Raw genomic sequence first — 21817 nt, 5'->3', positions numbered from 1 at the left:
CTGTATTATCTATGATCACGCAAAAATACTTAATGAAGTAAAAATTGTCTACCAAAACCTATACGCAAACAAGGACTCTGAACTCCTAGTTTTAGATCTTGAAAATATTATTCAAAATCATGACGTTCCAAAATTAGATAAACACATTTCCGAATCAATAGGGAAAAAAATATCTGAAGATGAAATCCTTGAAGTTTTAAAAAATATGAAAAACAATAAGTCCCCAGGAAGTGATGGATATACAGTTGAATTTTTAAAATTTTTTTGAGGGATCTGAAAAAAATTATATGTCGGTCAATAAATTGTATTTTCGTCAATAAGGTGCTCCCTGTTTCTCAACGATTGGGAATTATTTCATGTTTGCCAAAGGGAGACAAACCTAGACAATTTTTAAGAAAATGGCGACCCATTACTTTATTAAATGTGGTTTACAAATTAATCTCAGGGTGTCTAAGTTTTAGAATTAAATCCACATTAGATTATCTTATATCAGACACTCAGTCAGGTTTTTTAAAAGGAAGATACATTGGAGAGAATACAAGATTTATTTATGATTTAATGGAATATACTGACCATAAAAATATACCTGGATTACTAGTGTTGATTGATTTTGAAAAAGCCTTTGACTCTATTTCTTGGACTTTTATCTATAAAGTACTAAAATATTTTGGCTTTGGTGAATTTAAAATTGAATGGATCAAGATTCTTAATACAAAATTTAAGGCTTCTGTGTTACAAAGTGGGTTTTTATCAGAACAGATTGATATAGAGAGAGGATGTAGACAAGGTGACCCGGTCGCGCCATATTTGTTTCTCCTGTGTGCCGAAATTCTAGCAATCTTGATCAAACAAAATAAAAATATAAAGGGTATTATGATACACGATAAGGAGCATAAAATAAGTCAGTACGCTGATGATACATCTCTTGCTCTTGATGGTTCACCTAAATCTTTATTCGCTGCCTTGGATACCTTAGATTTTTTCTCAAAAATATCTGGTTTAAAAGTTAACAGCTCTAAAACAAAAACAATTTGGATAGGTTCAAAAAAGTTTTCAAATCAGGTCTTTCATCATCCTAGATGGAAACTCGACTGGGGCTCCACAACTTTTAATTTATTAGGTATTAACTTTTCAGTCGACTTAGAACAAATTTCACATTTAAATTATGGAATACAGATTCCAAAAATAAAAAGCATGCTACAACACTGGAAAAGAAGAATTCTAACACCAATAGGTCGAGTCACTGTTGTAAAATCTTTAATTATTCCAAAAATAAATCATTTGTTCATATCACTCCCTACCCCTAAAGGGGAGATAATCTCATCATTATGCAAAGATATATTTGAATTCATTTGGAATGCAAAATGTGATAAGATTAAACGTGCAGTTTTAACTCAAGATTATCAGCATGGGGGATTAAAAATGGTCGACATAAGCAATTTTGTAATGTCTTTGGATTGTTCTTGGTTAAAAAGGCTAATAGTAGGCCATAATAAACTATGGGTAGATATTTTTGAAGTATAAACGGTACCGACTTTGTTAAAAAAAATACTGGATTTTGGTGATGATTTATCTCTGAATGTGTTCTACCCCAAAACAATTGTTTTTGTCAAGATGTTTTTAAGTCTATGCTTTATGTTATTAAATCGTTTGATAGGAAATTCTACATGGAAAATTTTCCTAGCATTCCTGTGTGGTACAATTCAAATATTAGAGTTGGTTCAAAAACAGTTTATAAAAAGCTGGTATGACAAGGGTGTGAAATTGATTGATGATTTTTTAGATGAGGAAGAAAATATTTTATCTCATGCTATTTTTCAACAGAAATTTGATATTCAAGTATCCATCATGCAATATAAAAGTGTAATGAGTGCAATATCAAAGTATATAAAATCTTTTGGATGCAAAAGTTTATTTAAAATATCTTATACTCTATATAGCCCAAAATATTATAAATTTTTCTTTCGCAAAACAGATATACTAAAACTATATACAAACAGTTATATGTAAATATAATTATTCCTACCTCTGTCGAGAAATGAAATTTGGAGCTCAGCCATAATGGTACATAGATGTGTATGACAGGATGTTTAATACTTGTTTTAAGACTACCAAAGACCCTTCAATCTAATGGCTACAATATAGAATTCTCCACAGAATTTTACCTGTTAAGTATTATTTGAAAAAAATCAATGTTATGTCATCTGATAGCTGTTCTTTTTGTGAACATCATGTTGAGACAATACAACATGTTTTTATTAATTGTGAAAAGGTTTCCTCACTATGGAGTGATCTTAGTATGCACATTTATCAAAAAACTTCAAAAAGAATCGGTTTTAATGTAATTAACATTTTATTAGGTGAACTTCCATTGTCTAAAGGCAACAAAATTGTAAATTTCTTGATCATGTATACAAAACAATATATTTTTTCTTGTCTTAAAAAAGGCAAAATGCCTAACCTCTTGGAGCTTCTCTTTCACTTATACAATAAATATAGAGTTGAAAAATATATTGCAAGCCAAGACTTGGAAATGCAAAAGTTTGATAATACTTGGCAAAACTGGAAATGTTTATTTGAAAATCTCATTAAGATATAGACTGTTTACAATATGTGACACTTTTTTTTTTAGTTATATTGAAATGTATATATATAAATATATATAATTATATATCTCTCTTTTTTTCTGTCTACACATAAGAACAAATATAAACGCCACTTACCAAAAAGAATGAGTGTGAGTGAGAAAGTGTGAGTAAATGGCATGGAAAAAATACTTTATATTGTTCTAATATATTTGTAATAAGACGAAAAAAAAAAGAAAAGAAAAAAAAAAGATGAATTTGTGAAACATTATGCGACCGGCAGCAACAAAGTTCCAGAAAAGGTATTTTTGCATATAGGTCAATGTCAAGGTCACAAGGTCATTGACCTTGGTGTCATTTGAAAGAACTTAAATAGTGGAGTATGCATACCAATTATGAAGTATCTATCTCCTATGGTTCAAAAGTTATAGTGAAAGACCAAATAAGCTATTTTTAACATAAAAGTCACAGTCAAGGTCACAAGTCATTAACCTTGGTATCATTTGAAAGAGCTTCATTTGTGGAGTATGCATACTAAATATGAAGTCTCTATCTTTTATGCCTCAAAAGTTATGGCGAAGGTTAAAGTTTGCAGACAAACAAACAGACAGACAGACAGACAGGACAAAAACAATATACGCCCCTGATGTATCGATTTGGGCGCATAAAAATAAAAGGTTCAAAATGACATAATGTAATAAAGAATCTATGAAAGTATCATTAAATTTTATTCAATGGTATAGGATGAGCTGCGGATAAGAGATGAGTATCCTTCAATAATATAGAAAAAAGGAGGTGTCCATGTTTTGCCATAGAAATACAAAATATGTTTCGGATGAAAAAGTATAATAGGAGGTCAAAGTGGCACTATGTAACAAAGATTCTGTGAATATCTCAATAAATTTCATTCAGTGGTATCTGAGAAGTCGCGCTTAAGAGATGGGCACCCTAGAACGTAACAGACAGATTTACATCCCAATCACTTCTCAAGCTGAGGGTATAAAAATGAACATGTTTTAAAAAGCTTTTAATACTACAAAGTATTTTCTTAGTTTCATCTCTTAACAGATTTATGTGCATATGAAAAAAAAAACACATTTTGATATCTTCTTGTCATCAAGGTACAGATAATTTTTTACGATCATTTGCATTACCAACCTCATCATTTTAATATAACAATGACAGGAGATGCTCACTCCTTCATGCCTCCTGGTTTCACCTTTTACGAGGGCTGTTTAATAAACAATGTCCTGAACTCTGTGACATACACCGATATCATTTGGCATTAAGCTTGACTTTTTCTCATGATTAAATCTTAAATGAATTGATATCTGGCTCTAGAGTAGGATTTCCCCTACGGAAATTCCACACCAAAGCCCATTTTCCGGGGGAAAATCCTACTCTGTGTAGTAGCTGTAGAGTGCGATTTCCCCCAGAGCCAACCCCCCCCCCCCCAATGCAATATAATTGCTCTACTTATTTTTGAAGAGGAATGGTTGACACATTGCTACAAGTGTCCCTTCTTCAAAATGGTGACAGGATGTATTGACCGAAAAATAAACATGAAAATTTTAAATCCGATTTTTCTTGGCTTCTGTCTTTCAACACGATTTTTTTTTCAACACTGATAATACTAGTAGCTAACGTGTTCTCCTTAATTGTTTTACTTAACAAAATATAATTATTGACAGCAAGACACCTAATGATATTTTCATAGTTTGACCCAAGTGCAAAATAAATATTTTGCCATTTATCAAATGTCAGAATTATAAATATTATTTTAAAACTTGTAATTTTCATTCCATACTTAAACTTTCTCGTACAAACACTACAGAGAAAAAGAATATTGCTTTGATATTCAGTCCTATTTAAAGTAAATAAACAATTTTAACCGCACAATATTTAATTTTTCATTTAGTGTCACAAAAATGGAATTTAAGTAGATTTAATATGACAAAAAAATCTATAGATTAATAAAGATGGTTACAGAAAAGTGGAAATTTGAACATAATAAAAAGGTTATAATTTCTTAATATTTTAGAAAGTTTTTTTATATAATCATTTACAACCAAAATAGGTCCAAAAATAAATACTAATCCAGATATCCATTTTTTGTTTGTTTCATCATATTTTGAGAATGTTTTCATTTCCTTTGAAAGCTACATATTTTGGTTGAGATTCTATGATTTGAAATATTTTTATATATTTTATTTTATATATGTTTTTAGAAAATTTTTACAACATAGGTCGAAAAAACACTCATTTACCTTTTTATCTTTTTTTCACAAAACTATTGCGGCTGTGGTTGATATTCACTCTATAATGAAGGGGGAAATCCTACTCTGAGAAGAAAAGAGGGGGAATTTGCTCTCGTGTGAGATTTCCCCTCGGGGAAAAATCCTACTCTAGACTACGATTCCCGGGGAGAAAGCTGGCTATGGGGGAAATCCTACTCTACAACACCGTCCTTGGCATCAAGGACTCACAACATTCAATAATCTGTTTGCTAAAATTCAACAAATCATCACTGATGATGTTTGATTGACTTTGGGACACATAGCAAATTTGATAGGCATCAATTTGGAGGTAGTTCGCACTATTTTAAAGAAACATTTACAGTAAAAAAAGCTTAGTACTCAATGGTCACTAAGGGTATATTCGATTAAGCGACACGGGTTACACGAGTCACTAGAGTTGTAAATAAAACAACCTATCTTCGACACGGGTGATCAACCCGTGTTAAGCGAGTATACTCCTCAGTTTACCTGGAGTAACAGGTGAAAGAAATGGCGGGAAGTGAAGTCGCATTGTTAAAGCGTAAACTGTTTCTGCATAAATTTGTCAGCGTTTGTATTAGAAATTTACAACGTCAATGAAAAAAGTCTGCATTATAATTTCGATATCCCTCTCCTTTTTTTTTTTTTTTTTTAGTTTTTAGGTCAACCTCTTAAAATTACGGCTGTGTTATCATTGGCAGTTTTTAATTTTTTTAGTTTTAAATAAAGTTTATCTTTTTTTTTTAATCTGCCTATAATTATTGCCCGAACCTCTGGGGTCCGTTTTACAAAAGAACTTACGACTAAAACCAAAAACTTATGTTGATTATAATTTTTTGAAAATTATCTTTATGGAAATTGTTACCATAGAGACATTCTAAATTCTTTTCAAGAAGAATAAAATCGCAGAATCAATTTTGGTCTTAGGTGTAAGTTCTTTTGTAAAACGGGCCCCTTGATTACAAAAATGTCTAATAGATGCATATTGACTCACTAAAATTATTTTGATAGATTTAACAATCGCAGCATAGATATCTCGTGTTAATTACCTTATAAAGTTAAATTATCATTATTAATAATTCAGTTTTAACATAATTGCAGGATCAAATGTGAGAGGAATTTCAGTTACATGCATGTATTACAATTAATCTTGTAAATATGGAGGTCGGGTCCCCAGAACCAACCGGTTCTTTGTTTACAATAAATGTTATAAGTATATAGAAATTACCTTTTCAGCCTTTAATTACAATTGTAATAATTATTGAACAATTTCATGTGTATTTTTTCAAAAAAAAAATTTAGTTGAAATATTGAACATTATTTTTACAGACTCAAAATTAAAATCCACAGCCATGTAAGAACATGAAAAACACATACACTCAAGTTTTCTTCTTTTTTTTGTAAAAGTATAAATTATGTCTCTCACATCCTATGACTAACACTATATTAATGAAAAATGTCAGCTATGGTACTTTTCTGACCAATTATTATAACCCGTGCGTATTGACCTTTGGTTCCAGTGTAAATTAATTTTTGAACAATACTTTGTGTAATTGATTGTTATAAAGGAGAGGACGTTCTAAGTATTAAGTACTTGTGTCCAATCCTTTTGTTGTACCATCTTAACAATAAAATATGTTCAAACCAACCCGTGCAAAATTTTACCGGGGGGGATACAGGCACGTAACAGCTGGTGGAAGCGCTCCCCACACTTTTTTTTTCCAAACATCTCTTTCCTTTTAATAAAAAAGACTATACCCATACCTAATATATATTTTTTTGTTAAAAGAAAAATAAGTAACGACAGGTTCCTGTGGTTGTATCTGTAAATAAAACAACCTATCTTCGACACAGGTGATCAACTCGTGTTACGCATATCTAACTCTAGTGCGACACGGGTTGTCTTAATCGAATACACTCCCAGTGATCTAAAGGAAATATCTTGTGTTGTTGAGTGTTTGTATAAATATGGCGGTAGGAAAAAAAATACTAGTATATGCATACATGTACTGAGTATCTGTAAAGACAAAAAAGCATGCACCCGTTTTGACATTCAGATTGTGCATGCAGTGGCGTATCCAGGAATCTTGAAAGGGGGGGGGCAGTTTGAGGTCGGAATAGGTGCCATCAGCAATTAAAATATGAACATAAGAAAAAAAGTTCTTGCAAAGGAATTTAATAGCGTGTTCAACTGTTTTCTTTCGTTGCAATTTTTCAAATATGAGAGAAAAAACTGGGAAACTCAAAATGTTTACGGGGTCATTCATACCCACCCCCACCTCCAAACACACTGTATTGACTGTACAGATGATACGTAAATTTTGCCACAGTTAAGATTTATGACTCTATCTATGTATCCAGGATTTTAATAGATAGAAAGCAGATCTAATTTGTATAAAATTTTAACAGTTTTACACTCTAGGTGTTTATCCGAGCTTGCTGGAGAGGGATACTCTAGCAGTAATCTTAAGATATTTTTTTTAGATTTTTTATTTCTCTTACCAATTAACATGATTCATTTAGATATCAAATGTTAGCCTCTCTTTTTCCAGACATACGGTTTTCACTATAGAAATGTTCATTGAAACCCCCAACAATTTCTGTTAAATTGATGTAGTAAGTTAGTGTAAAAATAAGTACTGAAAGAAGTTTGAGTTGTAATTTACCCCCCCCCTTTCCGAATAGAACAACCGTTTTCTTTTTTTCGCTTGTCCAGTTCTTTTCAGGTACTAGTAAATTGATTATTTCTTCTCCGACGACCCCCCCCCCCCCTTCGAAAGGGATGCTACGTCACTGCTATGTCAGTGGTTTTCGTGAATAAGAGACTTATTATGGCTATAATCAACTTGCACTTATTAATGAGGGATTAAATATGCATAAGTTTACCCATCGTCGCAAACCACGGCCAAAATGTACGATCCTCTCCCATTCTGGCCGTGGTTGAACGAGGAGAGAATTCTTCGTAGCTCATTAAAATTTTGACCAATGCGAGTAAAGCAAAGTCGGAAGATGAACTTTATCCCGACCTTTCAACATCCAATCGCAGTAAAGGAATTTTTTTTTGTATACTGTTGACGTCAGTTGTTGATTTCAATTGCGATGGAAACAAAACATGCCACTGGCTGAATATGACGTCACAATAGAGAGGCGTGAATATTCAAGACTATGACACTTTTTGTGATCAAGCAGCCACGGGTAGGAGAGAGCTATATGCGGACTCCGGACCGTGGCTTGAGACGATGAAGTTTACCGTTTCTGATAAAATTTGTGTATTTTAAATGATTTATTTTCCGTTTTCCGTTACGCGTTTTAGCAACATCCCTCTTATTAAGATAAAAAAAAAGTAGAATGAGAATGTCTTCACATACAAACATGTCAATAGTATTAAATATTATTGTGACATACCATCGTTTTTGAAAGGGGTGGGGGCAGGCCAGAGAAAAAAATAACAAAACTCCTATTTATTTAGAGGAGGGGGATGTAGGTCCCACTTCCTTCAGCACCAAATATTATTCATACAAGACGACTTCACCCTTGCTTGGCTTAACTGTAACAAAAAGGGAGAGGAAGCTATCGGTGGTCTTTCAATGAAGATTTTTTAAAAGTAAAGAGATGTTTGGGGGAAAAAAAGTGTGGGGAGCGCTTCCACCAGCTGCTACGTGCCTGTATTCTCTCCCCCGTAACATTTTGCATGGGGTATAATAATTGGTCTGAAAAGTACCATAGCTGACATTTTTCATTAATACATGTATCGTGTTAATCATAGGATGTGAGAGACATATACTTTTACCAAAAAATGTGACGCCGGTTGGTAAGAAAACTTGAGCTAATGTGTTTATTTCATGGTCTTACATGGCTGTGGATTTTAATTTTGAGTCTGTAAAAATAATGTTCAATATTTCAACTAATTTTTTTTTTTTTTAAATTCGCATGAAATTGTTCAATAATTATTACGATTGTAATTAAAGGCTGAAAAGGTAATTTCTATATACTTATAACATTTATTGTAAACAAAGAATCGGTTGGTTCTGGAGACCCGACCTCCATATTTATAAGATAACATTGTAATATATGCATGAAACTGTCAGTGCTCTCACTTTTGATCCTGCAATTATCTTAAAACTGAATTATTAATAATAATAATTTAACTTCATAAGGTAATTAACACGACATATCTATGCTGCGATTGTTAAATCTAAGAAAATAATTTTTATTAGTGAATCAATATGCATCTATTCGACATTTTTGTAATAAAGGGGCCCGTTTTACAAAAGAACTTACACCTAAGACCAAAATTTAATTCTGCAATTTTATTCTTCTTGAAAAGAATTTCGAATGTTTCTATGGTAACAATTTCCAAAACAGTTAATTTTCAAAAATTTATAATCAACATAAGTTTTTGGTTTTAGTAGTAAGTTCTTTTGTAAAACAGGTCCCAGGGGTTCGGGCAACAATTATAGGCAGATTTAAAAAAAAAGCTGGATAAACTTCTTTATTTTTTAACAAAATTAAAAACTGTCAATGATAACACAACAGTAATTTTAAGAGGTTGGCCTAAAAACTAAAAAAAAAAAAAAGGAGGGATGTCAAAATTATAATGCAGACTTTTTTTTTCATTGACGTTTGTGTGAAATTCAAACAAATAATGAAACTTGAACCCATTGTTTTAAACCCTCAGAACAAATTTACAATAAGATGCACTTGACAAAAACAGCAAAGATCTGAAAAGAGTAAAAATAAGAATTAAGAAGAGAAAGACATTTTTATATGCCATTTTCTTAAGTTTTAGTGGTCTTGTTGTTCAAATTCTTACTGGGGGCCGCAGTTCAATCTGAAGGAGTCTAGAAATCAAAAATCTTGCCAACAAATCGAAAGGTTTATGAGAGGAAGGAATTAGAAACAGGAATCCACTACATTAAATTTCTTCATGACAGCGTTCAAACACACTCCCTGAAGAGTAAATTTTAAAGTGTTTTTGGGATAAACAGAAAGTTAATGTTTTGTCACACCAGCACTATTCGCCAGGTCTGTCACCCTATGACATGGTTCATTTCTAAACTTGAAAAAAACAACAACACTTTTGAGAAAGAAGAAACAAGTCCAGGAAATCATAGGATCTGTCATATTCCAGTACATACGATGGGCCATACTCAAAAATGATTTCTAACAACAATCAGAAATTGGATAAAAATGTTACGGACATGTGTTTTAATTAAAGAGAATATTTAAGTTATATAATTAAGACGTAATCATTGAAAAGCGTCTTTTGCTTCTTTCCCATCGTCGGAAACCCACGGGTGATCTCGTCTTTACTTATCACCCGTGGGCAAACTCGCCGAAAAATCATCGTATGTAATTAAATATGCATGGGTCATTTGATGGGCCGCATCACAGAGTCGCGATGCGAAACAACGAATTACAGTTCACGTTACGTATGCATGTTCGGCATTGCCAAAAACATGAAAAACTCATTCCGTAGTTAACACAGCTGATAAATCCACTCACCGGTGCATTTTACAGTTACATGTAGAAAGAGGTACTCCTTCATAATATCTGACGGATATTAATGTCAGTGACCTGTACGAATTGACTTTCATTGTTTTAAATCAAACTTCGCACGTTTTAACGAGCGTCAAAATATTTACCATAAATAGCAAAGTAATAAACGTATTTTTCAAAATTGAAGAGTTCCAACTTTCTGATTGGTCGGCTAAAAACAACAAATTAGCATATTTTACGGCGATATTTCAGCTAGTTTGCCCACGGGTGATAAGTAAAGACGAGATCACCCGTGGGTTTCCAACGATGCTTCTTTCCGAGCACAGAGGACATTATTCATTGAACAGCCCTCGTATAAGAGGTCTGTGTTTGCTCCGCTCCTTATTTGATTGATTGATTGATTGTTTATTTTTCAACGCCGAGTCGGCAATATTTCAGCCATGTTTCGGCGCCTCCTGAATTGTATTGTTTAAATGGGCTTTGGGAGTTTGAATACTGTTAAATATCTCCATATATTCCCTCTCTCTATTTATCAGTGAGACAAGATATTGAGGAATTGTCAAAAAAGATAGATAAAAACCTCAAATGGATTCTTAAAGTTTTGCCAAATAAAGCAGGTAAGTACAAATTCGTTTTACGATCAAGATCTTGAAGATGATTATTTGTTAAAATCTTGTTTGGAAAAGTCTTGTTTTACTATTCTATGGAATATTCGCAGACTTTGACGTCTGGACGGGGAAAGACAAGAGGATTTTACAAAGAATTTATCATGCAATCAGTAAGTTAAAATGTTTATTCTTTTTAAAAAGAGTATGGAGAAATATCGGCATCTCATAAAGTTAATGTATATTGTGAAAACCTACTTATCGTCTTCATCCCTTCTTATTACAGAATGATTAAATCAGTAATAATAAAACTGCGATCAAAAATGGGATTATTAAAAATATTCGGATTATTTTTTTCCTACAGGATGTGTAACTGACTGTCATGACCGTAGAGACGGAGACTACCAGTCATGTTTTTATTGTGATAAATTTGTTAAATGTCATAGAAATGGTGATTTGGTTTTTGAAGACTGTACTCCAACAAATACTACTACACTCTACTGGGATGATTTTACAAAACGATGTGAATATAAGTCGCGCACCTGTGATCCATCTTATACATTTAAAATAACTAATTTTTTGTAACAAACAACCTAAAAAGTACCAAAGAGTCCTTATTTTTCGAGATGATTTCATGTATCTGCTTATATTGTGAAGAAGTTGCATGACATTACTTTCGAAGAGATATTGCTTCTTCACTTAAGTCCAGCATATCTTAATATTGAGTGCCTATCACAAAGATGATCATTCTTTTTGATGATCTATTCAAGTACAAATATATATTCAGTGTTACATTAAAAAAATGAATAATACTTTTTCGTCTAGTGATGTTTATAAACAATTTCTTTGCAAAATGTTTTAAAAGATGAATATTTTTTTTTTTAGAATTTTATTTATGTTAGAGAGGGTTTTTAATGAAATTATCCCGAAAAAGTTAAAATTCTGAAGCCCATTTTACAAACTTACGACCAAGACCAAAATTTTAGTTGATTGTAAAATTTTGCAAAATTAATGATTGAGTTTAAAACTGCTATCATGAAAATATCTTTCTACATTCCTTTAAAAAAAAATTAAAAGCCATTTTCAATTTAATGCAATTAAGTAAGTTATAAGCAGAATAAATTTTGGTCGTTGTCGTACTAGTAAGTTCTTTTGTAAAACAGGCCCCTGGATCATAACTAAGATCCAAACTATTCTCTCCTTTTATTTTTCTAACACTGCTTGGATTGTGTGTTTCTCAAATTATCATATTCCCTACGAAAATTAGATTAATAAAATATTGTTTGTGCATGATCAAATTTAAGAAGTAAAGAAATAATAACATGTGACCAGTTAAATGTAGAAAAAAATGGTATACTACGGAGCTGATCCATAGGTAATGACCCAACAACTGTAAAATCTTTAAAAATCAAATGTTATTATCAACATTTTATGGAGATTGATCACTGATCGTAATCTTTATCTTTTACACTGATACACAGCATGTGATTTCTTGTGAAATTCAAGAATCATGGAAATCTTACCTTTATTAACACATTGTATCATTTCTTTAAGTTTATTTTTTTTTATTTTTGATTACGGTCGGTCTTTTTATGACTCCAAATATCCAATCCAGTTTTCTTTGCGCCTGATTCGCTTTTCTTCTTTTCTTCTTAAAGTTTTGTTAAAGTATAAAGTATAAATCAGAATCCCGTCAGAGGTAAAGACCTAGAAAATGACAGAGTCATTTTTCGCTAGATTTATCCAAAATGTTAATATTTATGTTCCCCAAACGAAGTTGGGGAACATATTGTTTTTACTCTGTTTCTTATTATTATTATTTTTCTTCTCGGGAAAATTTTGTCCGCGAATGATCTTGTAAACTACACATCTGACTAAGGTGAAATATTTTTAGGGTAAGTAGACATGTTATGTAGATTTGCGGAACGAAGGTCATTTTGCGCGCACGTGCTTGCAAGAGCGCGCACGTGCAACACGTGAAATGACCAATATACTTGAAATTGCCGTAACTTTTACATTTTTCGATGTAATGCTTTGATATTTAGAATATATATACATATTATAAATGTAGATAAGATGACATTGTCAACATGCCATTTTGTGTGCACGTGCGTGCAAGAGCGCGCACGAGCATCACGTGAAATGACCGATTTAATTGATATAGGCGTAAATTTTTACCTTTTTGATGAAATGCTTTGAAACTCATAATATAAGGATATAGTAGTAGCATAGACAATATGACATGGTCAAAATAGCAAGATCTCACGCGCATGCACGTGTGCTTTGCTCTGATTGGCTGAAACTAAAGTCTCAAAATCTTTCTTGTTTTTTGATGAAATCCTTTGAAATTTTGAACATAGCCATGCATTAGGATACCCTACAACATGATCTATAACAATTTTCATGAAAACACGTACATGCATGTGCGCTGCAATCTGATTGGCTGAAACTTGAAATGGCTATAACTCCCTTGGTTTTCAACCAAACAGCATGGGATTTGGAACATAGATAGATATAATAGACTTCTACAAAAAGGTATGGTCACCATGCACATCCATACACGTGCGTGTACGTGCGCTGCAATCTGATTGGCTGAAACTTTAAATAGCTATAACTCCCTTAGTTTTCAACCAAACAAGATGAGATTTGGAACATAGATAGATATATTGGACTTCTACAAGAAGGTATGATCACCATGCACATCAAAACACGTACGTGAACGTACGCTGCAATCTGATTGGCTGAAACTTTAATCAGCTATAACTCCCTTGGTTTTCAACCAAACGGAATGGGATTTTGAACATAGATAGATGTAATGAACTTCTACAAGAAGGTATGTCACCATGCTCATGTATGCACGTGCGTGCATGTGAAATGAGTAAAATCAAAAATACTCTTGAATGAGCGTATTCTTTAATTCTTTTGGATTAAATACTTAAATATTTAGTGTATCAAAGTATATAGATTGTGTAGACAAGATGATATGGTCATTACGCACATGCATTCACATGCGCACGCGTGCAATGCTAAAATTTTAATGAACTTGGTACCCTTCTGGGTAAACGTTGTTAAAGTCTCAAATGCATAAAGTTTGTCTTATTTAATGAAGCTTATAGGGAATATGGCACCAAAAGGGAGATGGGGAGCGTTTGGGGAACATCTGTAACGGTCCCCGTTACAATTAGCACTAGTTCTTTATTGTTCCAAGGCAAATATTTCTAACAAAATGTATCAAAATGCATTCATTACTCTTTTTAGCTCACCTGAGCCGAAGGCTCAAGTGAGCTTTTCTGATCAAAATTTGTCCGTTGTCTGTCGTCGTTGTTGTCGTTGTCGTTGTTGTCGTTGTCGTTGTTGTCGTTGTCGTCGTAAACTTTTCACATTTTCATCTTCTTCTCAAGAACCACTGGGCCAATTTCAACCAAACTTGGCACAAAGTATCCTTGGGTGAAGGGGATTCAAGTTTGTTCAAATGAAGGGCCACGCCCTTTTCCAAGGGTAGATAATCATGAATTTGTTAAAAATTAATGGCATTTTTAAAAAATCTTCTTCTCCAGAACCGCTGGGCCAGGAAAGATGAAACTCATGTGGAAGCATCCTCAGGTAGTGTAGATTCAAGTTTGTTCAAATCATGACCCCCGGGGCAAGGGTGGGGCCAAAATGGCCGACCCAAGTTTTACATAGGGATATATAGGAAAAATCTTTAAAAATCTTCTTCTCCAGAACCACTAGGACAGGAAAGATGAAACTCATGTGGAATCATCCTCAGGTAGTGTAGATTCAAGTTTGTTCAAATCATGACCCCCGGGGCAAGGGTGGGGCCAAAATGGCCGACCCAAGTTTTACATAGGAATATATAGGAAAAATCTTTAAAAATCTTCTTCTCAAGAACCACTAGGACAGGAAAGATGAAACTCAAGTGGAATCATCCTCAGGTAGTGTAGATTCAAGTTTCTTCAAATCATGACCCCTGGGGCAAGGGTGGGGCCAAAATGGCTGACCCAAGTTTTACATAGATAGGAACAATCTTTAAAAATCTTCTTCTCAAGAACCACTGGGCCAGGAAAGATGAAACTCAAGTGGAATCATCCTCAGGTAGTGTAGATTCAAGTTTGTTCAAATCATGACCCCCGGGGCAAGGGTGGGGCCAAAATGGCCGACCCAAGTTTTACATAGGGATATATAGGGAAACCTTTTAAAATCTTCTTTTCAAGTACTTCAAAGCTATGATTAGTGATATTTATATGGAATCATCCTCAGGTAGTGTAGATTCTAGTTTGTTCAAATGATGAAGGCCTGGAAGGGGGGGGGGGTAAATTCAAGCCCGATGTGCTCAGGTGAGCGCTGTGGCCCCTGGGCCTCTTGTTCAGATATCGCTTTGCATGATAACATTTTCTGAAATCGTTTTGCATTCATCACCTTTTCAGATATCGTTTTGCCTCTGAGATGAAACATATGGAGATAACGAACAGTATTTAAGATCAAAAGTCCATAATAAAATACAAAATAGGAGCAGAACAAACACGGACTACCAAAACATCAGAGGTGGGATCAGGAGCCATGGAGGAGTGAGCATCCCCTACTTTGAACCAATGATAAATTGTATTTGCTGACAAGGTCATTGTATCGACCATAGAACTTACAAAATGATGACTTTAAACGAGACTGTTGATATTCTTGTTTCATCAAATTGTTTGTTAAAAATTTAGCTTGTTTTAGAAATTGTTTATACGTAGAGCATGTTCTTGCGTATCAAATCAATTTATATAAACTCGTATGCAAGTGATGAAGGTATTTTGATGCATAAGTAAGGGAAGCTGATGATAGAAAAATACAAGTCATCACGTTTATCATAGAGCTTGGTTGTTAGATTACCATTAGCGTCTTTTTCAAGTTAAATATCCAAATATGAAACAAATGTGTCAGACTCTGTGGTATCTTTTATTTCAAGCTCACCAGGATATATCGTATCGAAATAAGAATGGAAATTACCATTGTTCATTGACAATACGTCGTCGAAATATCAAAATGTCGAGTTGAAGGCCGCAGCAAGTGCTTTTTTTTTCTTTTCACGTAATACTATAAGACTTTGCACAAATTTGTACAATCAGAATATTTTTAATAAAAAATATTTTTACAAATGACCAATGACAAGGTAAGTAATTTACGAGTTCCATTTTTAGGTCACCTGGGTAAACTAAGGTGACCTATTGCTATCTGTTTTCGTCCGTCGTCATGCGGTGTGCATCATTCGTCGTGTGTTAACATTTGAACATTTTTAGCTTCTTCTCTGCAACCACTCAACCAATTTCCATTAAATTTGACAAAAAGCATTCATGGGTGAAGGGGAACAAAAATTGTGAATGTCATGGTCCCTGCCCCCCTGGACTACTTATATACTGAAAATGAGTTGTTTGAAATCTGCTCCTTGGTATTATTCAAGCATTTTTGATAAGCAAGGGTGCCTTTTCCAAAATTGTGAAATGTGTGGAACAAGGGTCAGGGATTCATGTGTGGAAGTGTCACTACTGATTATTGCTGAATATTACTGATTAGTTGAAATGCATTTTTTGTTCCATAACTTTGTCTATGGGTATTAAGTAACTAAAGTAAGCAGGCAAAGTGTATAGCTATGAAAAGTAATGGTGCCTCTTTCAAAATTGTGAATGCCATGACGTCTAGTTTAAAACATGAACCAAATTCAATTGTTGGAAAGTTGTTGCATGATGCTCAGGTGACCTATAAGGCCCATGAACTTCTTGTTATTGAAAAAGCAGCTGTCAATGATATCAAAAAGCCTGGACTATGATATGGGGAATGGTTGTGTATAAAGTTGAAAAGTCGTAAGTTTTTAAGGCATTGATTTTGGTAAAGTCTTGTGATTTCAAATTGTCCAAATGTTCCATGGAATTTTAAGTACCCAGATCTGATTTAAACCGCTTCTTGAATATATTGCTGCACAGTACTCTTGAAGTTTCTCATTCACTACTGTTAATATCTTAGTGAGGAGTAAAGAAAAAGGCTTGGTTGAACATTTACTGGAACCCGCTATGTACATGTATCTTTGTATTTATGGTAGTTAAAATTCATTTTGGTTCTTTGGTATATAAAAAATATTCAAAAATGACGTATGATTTTTGAAGAATTTCTTCAGGATAAAAGAAAGACAGACCAACGACAGACAAAATAACCAATTGGCGTAAACACACGTTTTTAGACGTCTCTCAACTCCAGATAATTCAAAATTGTTTTGTGGCACATGTTTGTAGCGAAATGTATCGAGATAACAAATAATATTGAAAAGTCCATTAAACAATACAAATTTTGGTGCGGAGCAAACACGAATATCTGAATCATTGAAGGTAGAATCAGGTGCCATGAAGGAGTGAGTCTTCCCTGCCGACGGGTCACACCCGACCCGCTATGTCCTCCGTGTCATGACCAGGAAAGAACGGGGAAATCCGTCTTAAATTCAGTGTATAAATAGTGGATTAACAAACAGTATGCAAAAGTCAGTCAGCATTTGACTTTATTATAGATTTTATTTGCTGATAAGGTCGCTGTATCGACCATAGAACTTATCAAATATGGCTTAAAACGAGACTGTTGATATGCTTGCTTCATCAACTTGTTTGTCAGTAACTTAACTCGTTTTAGAAATTATTCATACGAAGAGCATGCTCTTGCAAGGAATAGCAAGACAGAAAAAAGCTAATCCGTCCTCCTCATACATTTCCAGAGCATCATGCCACCAGTACAGGATAAAAGAACACCAGTCGCCAATAAACGGCACAGGGAAGAAATTGAGTCAGCAGCTAAAGGGAAGGGGAGAAACAAGCGTCCCCGCCCGGATGCGCGGACACAGCGTCTCGTGGAGAACCCTTTCCTCAATAGTTTTAGTACTAAACTACTAATGATTATCACCTGTCTGTCAGATAGTTCCACAAGGTTTTCCACATTTTTATCCAAAATCATGCAGATATTGCCCTGATTTTTGTATGATCTGCCTCAATGTATTTAAACGAACATTGGCATTAATTTTCAATTTTTAATGGAAACTAGTTTATACTTGCTGGTAGTGAACAATTGATAATGCGATACTCTCAGAATGCTTTTTAATTTCTCTTTACTTATATCCAGAAATAGACTGAGGACTTCATAGTAATGTTTATATACTAATTAAAAAATAACTTGAAAATATTTTATTCATTTTTTTTTATTCGTTGAAACCCCCCACCCCCCAAAAAAATCAATGCCCTCAAACTTTTGCACAGGAATGTTTGATCTTACTTAGTATATTTATCTAATTGGGACAATGTATAGATTTTTGGGATTTCGTTTATGGAATACCTTCTTTAGAATTATTCTAATGGAGGAAAAATTAATAGATCCTGACAAATATATTCTTACAGTATCTAGTTTAAAAGGACATCGACTCTGTTATCCTTCTTCGATGTGATGAACATAATGAAAACGGTTACAACTTTACGGCTACAGTTACAGTTTTTCTGTTACAAATACTCATTAATGTCCCACATAACTTTCATTCACTCGTCAATCCTGTCACCCAGTTACACTGCATACTTCTACGGAATCCGCTGACTAATTAATAAACTACAGTTACCATATTGATTTCGGAATACTAGGAAAACAATGGCGGTAATGGTCGCCGGGCTCCACGGATCAATATAGGATGTAACAGAGCCCAGTGCTCCAGGAATCGGCCCTGCACAGAATCACTTAAGCAACAGCTTGGAGATGACATTCCAGTGCTTCGGAATTTCGCAGACTCCGATCAGATGCAGACAAGTAAGTTGCGCAGGTACAGTGATTTACATGTATACACTTGCACTTTTTTTCACTTACAGGTAATTTCACCGAGTGCGGATGTGCTTAAATTGCATCTATGAATTTGTAGGTAATTTTGACATCAAAAATCAATTACTTTTTGAATAGATGTTTTAGTGACTAGCCTTTGTAGCCTACCACTTCTGAAATTTCCTAAATATTTAAAAAAAATTTTGGTTTAAGTTTCTTAGTTTTGCTTGAATTCTGTAATCTAATTTTTAAGCAAAGGGCAAATTTATTTGAGCTGATTCTTAACTGACAGAATTTTCTGAAATAAAAAAAAGATATTAAATCTTGCGAAGATATGCTTCAATATTTCAGAAATGAAATGCAACGACCTTTGTTTCAATAACTGTAATTTCTTATCAGTCGAATCAGGATGAATGTTTTCTGCGCATAACTGTAAGAACACGATCCTATATACGCTGTCTGCTATTGACTTGTACTCCGTCTCGGTACATATAAATGGCAACCATATGTGAAGTCATTGTGAAAACTGGGTAGAAATAAAATTTTAATAAGGACTGACATATGAAGGATAATTAGTGTCCTAAATTCGGATTTCAGATTTTATTAAAACCAAGAGTCATAAATATCATAGGTATATATTTTGAATTATATGGAGATAACTTGATTGCATGACTTCAGGCCGTGTCAGATGAATTCTTTTTCATCAACTTCCTTTATTTATATACTAATTTCCCGCCATCACCTGCATATTTTATTTAAAATTGGCACTTAATATAGCATGTTATGAGAAAAATCAGATTAAACCGAGGCAAAGTACTGACAGATAAGTTGATGTTACAGAAATTTCAAAAATCTTGTTTCAAAATCAGCCTTGGATTTGGATTTTAACCTTCGATTGCATTTTGGTCGAATTAATTTGGCCACAGAATGTTCTGTTTACCTGATCGATGCTAAGGGCTCAGTGCTGGTGGTCGAACTAAAGGGGATCTTTACTCCTCTATAGTCACCTGATCACACCTCATAGTCACCTGATCACACCTCATAGTCACCTGATCACACCTCATAGTCACCTGATCACACCTCAGGAAAGTCCGGGGATCTCTGCTTATGTTCACAGATGTAAATATATTCTTTGTAGAATTTATAGGATAGATCGATCTTCGTTCTATTCACCTTTTTTTAATTGTCATGTATACAATGGTTTATAATAAAGGTAGTACAGTTAGAAGTCATTGCGTGCAGGAGATGTGTCTTAAAGTGCAAAAATCTTGAAATATTATAGACACTTTCTACAGTAAAAAAAATACTTTTGGGCATGTTTTTGTAACTGTTGCAAATATTAAATTCCTAAAATATTAGCTATAGAAATTGTAAATAAAATAAGTTCTTTGATGTTCTTAATTCTCGTCATAAACCTATTCAATTTGTAAGACGTAATTGAGAAGTTTTGATTAACTTCATTTTATTATGGAAACATATGTTTAATGTCTATGTTCGGGAAAAAAATGTTTTCCTTCCAAATAGATTGCTCGCAAACAAATTACTGTCTTGTCTGTCTTTAAAAAGCTATAGGAGAAGAAACATAACACTACATGCATATATAAAAAAAATTGTTTATAACTGCATAAAATGTATGTTCAGTATACATTAAGTGCAATGGTTTCAATAAATGTATAACGATTTCAAATTTTATGTAATAATTATATTTTTCATCAGATTTCTATACCTGTGATTTTAACTCTGAATAAGATGTATATTATTTAAAAATAACCTTCACGCCCCCTTTCCCTTTTTGACTTCGTGTGAAATATGGAGATAACGAACAGTAATCAAGCTAAATAATCCATTGAAACAATACAAATCAGGAGCAGAGCTAACACGGACCTCCAAAAACATCAGAGGTTGGATCAGGTGCCCTGGAGGAGTGAGCATCCCCTCTATCAACTGGTCACACCCGCCGTGTGCCTCTTGTCATTATCGGAAAAACGAGAAATCCGAACACCATTTAGTGTGAAGCTAATGACCTAATTTTTAAGCATTCTACTGAAGGTGGAATATCTCTCAGATAAGAGATATCAGTTCCAAGGAAAATCATGCCAAATTGTACGGTAAATTGTCTTATAGGGCATAAAAATTGTCAGTACAAAAGAATAAGTGTTAATTTACCATCTGGTAAAAAATTCTTGTGTACTTCTGCTGACGTATAGTTAATAATGTTACATGGACGTACATGAATTGCAATTTTACAAAGTCGTGATATTCCACAATCCAAAAAAAAAATTCCAGCTGTAAACATGTTTCTTATAAGGAAAACAGAGAATGCAATTTATTTTTGTTATAAAATTAGTTTTCTACTAACTATGTCACAATGCTTTTGCCAGTGGCACAATACGGTAGTTATTGGACATCATATTATATCTTGATTCAATATTGGTGTTAAATTTCATCTCTAGATCGATATGGAATACACAGAGAACGTATGACTCATCTCTCTTCTTCCCATGGATTGCTGGATTTTACAGATCAATATTATGAATCATGTTTCCAAATACCGATCTCTTACAAACTAATATAGCAAGACTTTCAAATAAGAGACTTTCTCTCTGTGAGGGTGTGTGTGTCTGTCTCTTTCTCTCTGTGTTTTCGATTTTCAGGTGAAGGAGATTTTCATTCATTAAAATTCCCAAAATGTTTTTAAACTCAGAGTGTTTGTAGGCCCCTGATATGCATTTCTTGTTTTTTGGTTGTCAGATGTTGAGCTTTACCTTCTGTGAGGAAAGGATGATTTAATCCAGAAGTTAAGGAACAGGTTAGACATCAAAGGTATAAAAAATGATTAAAAATAATTAATATTATTATAGTTGATTTGAACAGATTTGATTGTTATTCAAAATTACAAAGGGGTTTGGGACAAGTTCTGAAAACTTATTACACCCTCTCACTATGTGTACGTAAATCACACATTTAGACAGTGAAACATTAAGTCTTATATACATGTATAGACATATACTGATATATTAAGAAAAGAGACGTT

The 21817-nt window shown here is 33.6% G+C and overlaps 1 protein-coding gene across 1 annotated transcript in view; it reads left to right on the top strand.

Annotated features, from left to right (window-relative positions):
• Positions 1-18774, top strand: part of LOC134228739 (uncharacterized) — a gene marked incomplete at its 3' end in the record, with an annotated part of 51148 nt that extends 32374 nt beyond the window's left edge. The window contains exons 13-17 of the mRNA XM_062710439.1: positions 10897-10977; positions 11079-11138; positions 11330-11334; positions 17705-17836; positions 18612-18774. Of these exons, the coding sequence (XP_062566423.1) occupies positions 10897-10977; positions 11079-11138; positions 11330-11334; positions 17705-17836; positions 18612-18774 (441 nt within the window). The remainder of the gene's footprint in view (positions 1-10896; positions 10978-11078; positions 11139-11329; positions 11335-17704; positions 17837-18611) is intronic.
• Positions 18775-21817: the final 3043 nt, after the last annotated feature.

This window comes from Saccostrea cucullata, unplaced genomic scaffold, assembly GCF_032062105.1.
Source record: "Saccostrea cucullata isolate Sc308-1 unplaced genomic scaffold, CSIRO_AGI_Scuc_v1 ctg276, whole genome shotgun sequence".
Classification (NCBI taxonomy): Eukaryota; Metazoa; Mollusca; class Bivalvia; order Ostreida; family Ostreidae; genus Saccostrea; species Saccostrea cuccullata.
This window is presented reverse-complemented; position numbering and strand designations above follow the sequence as displayed.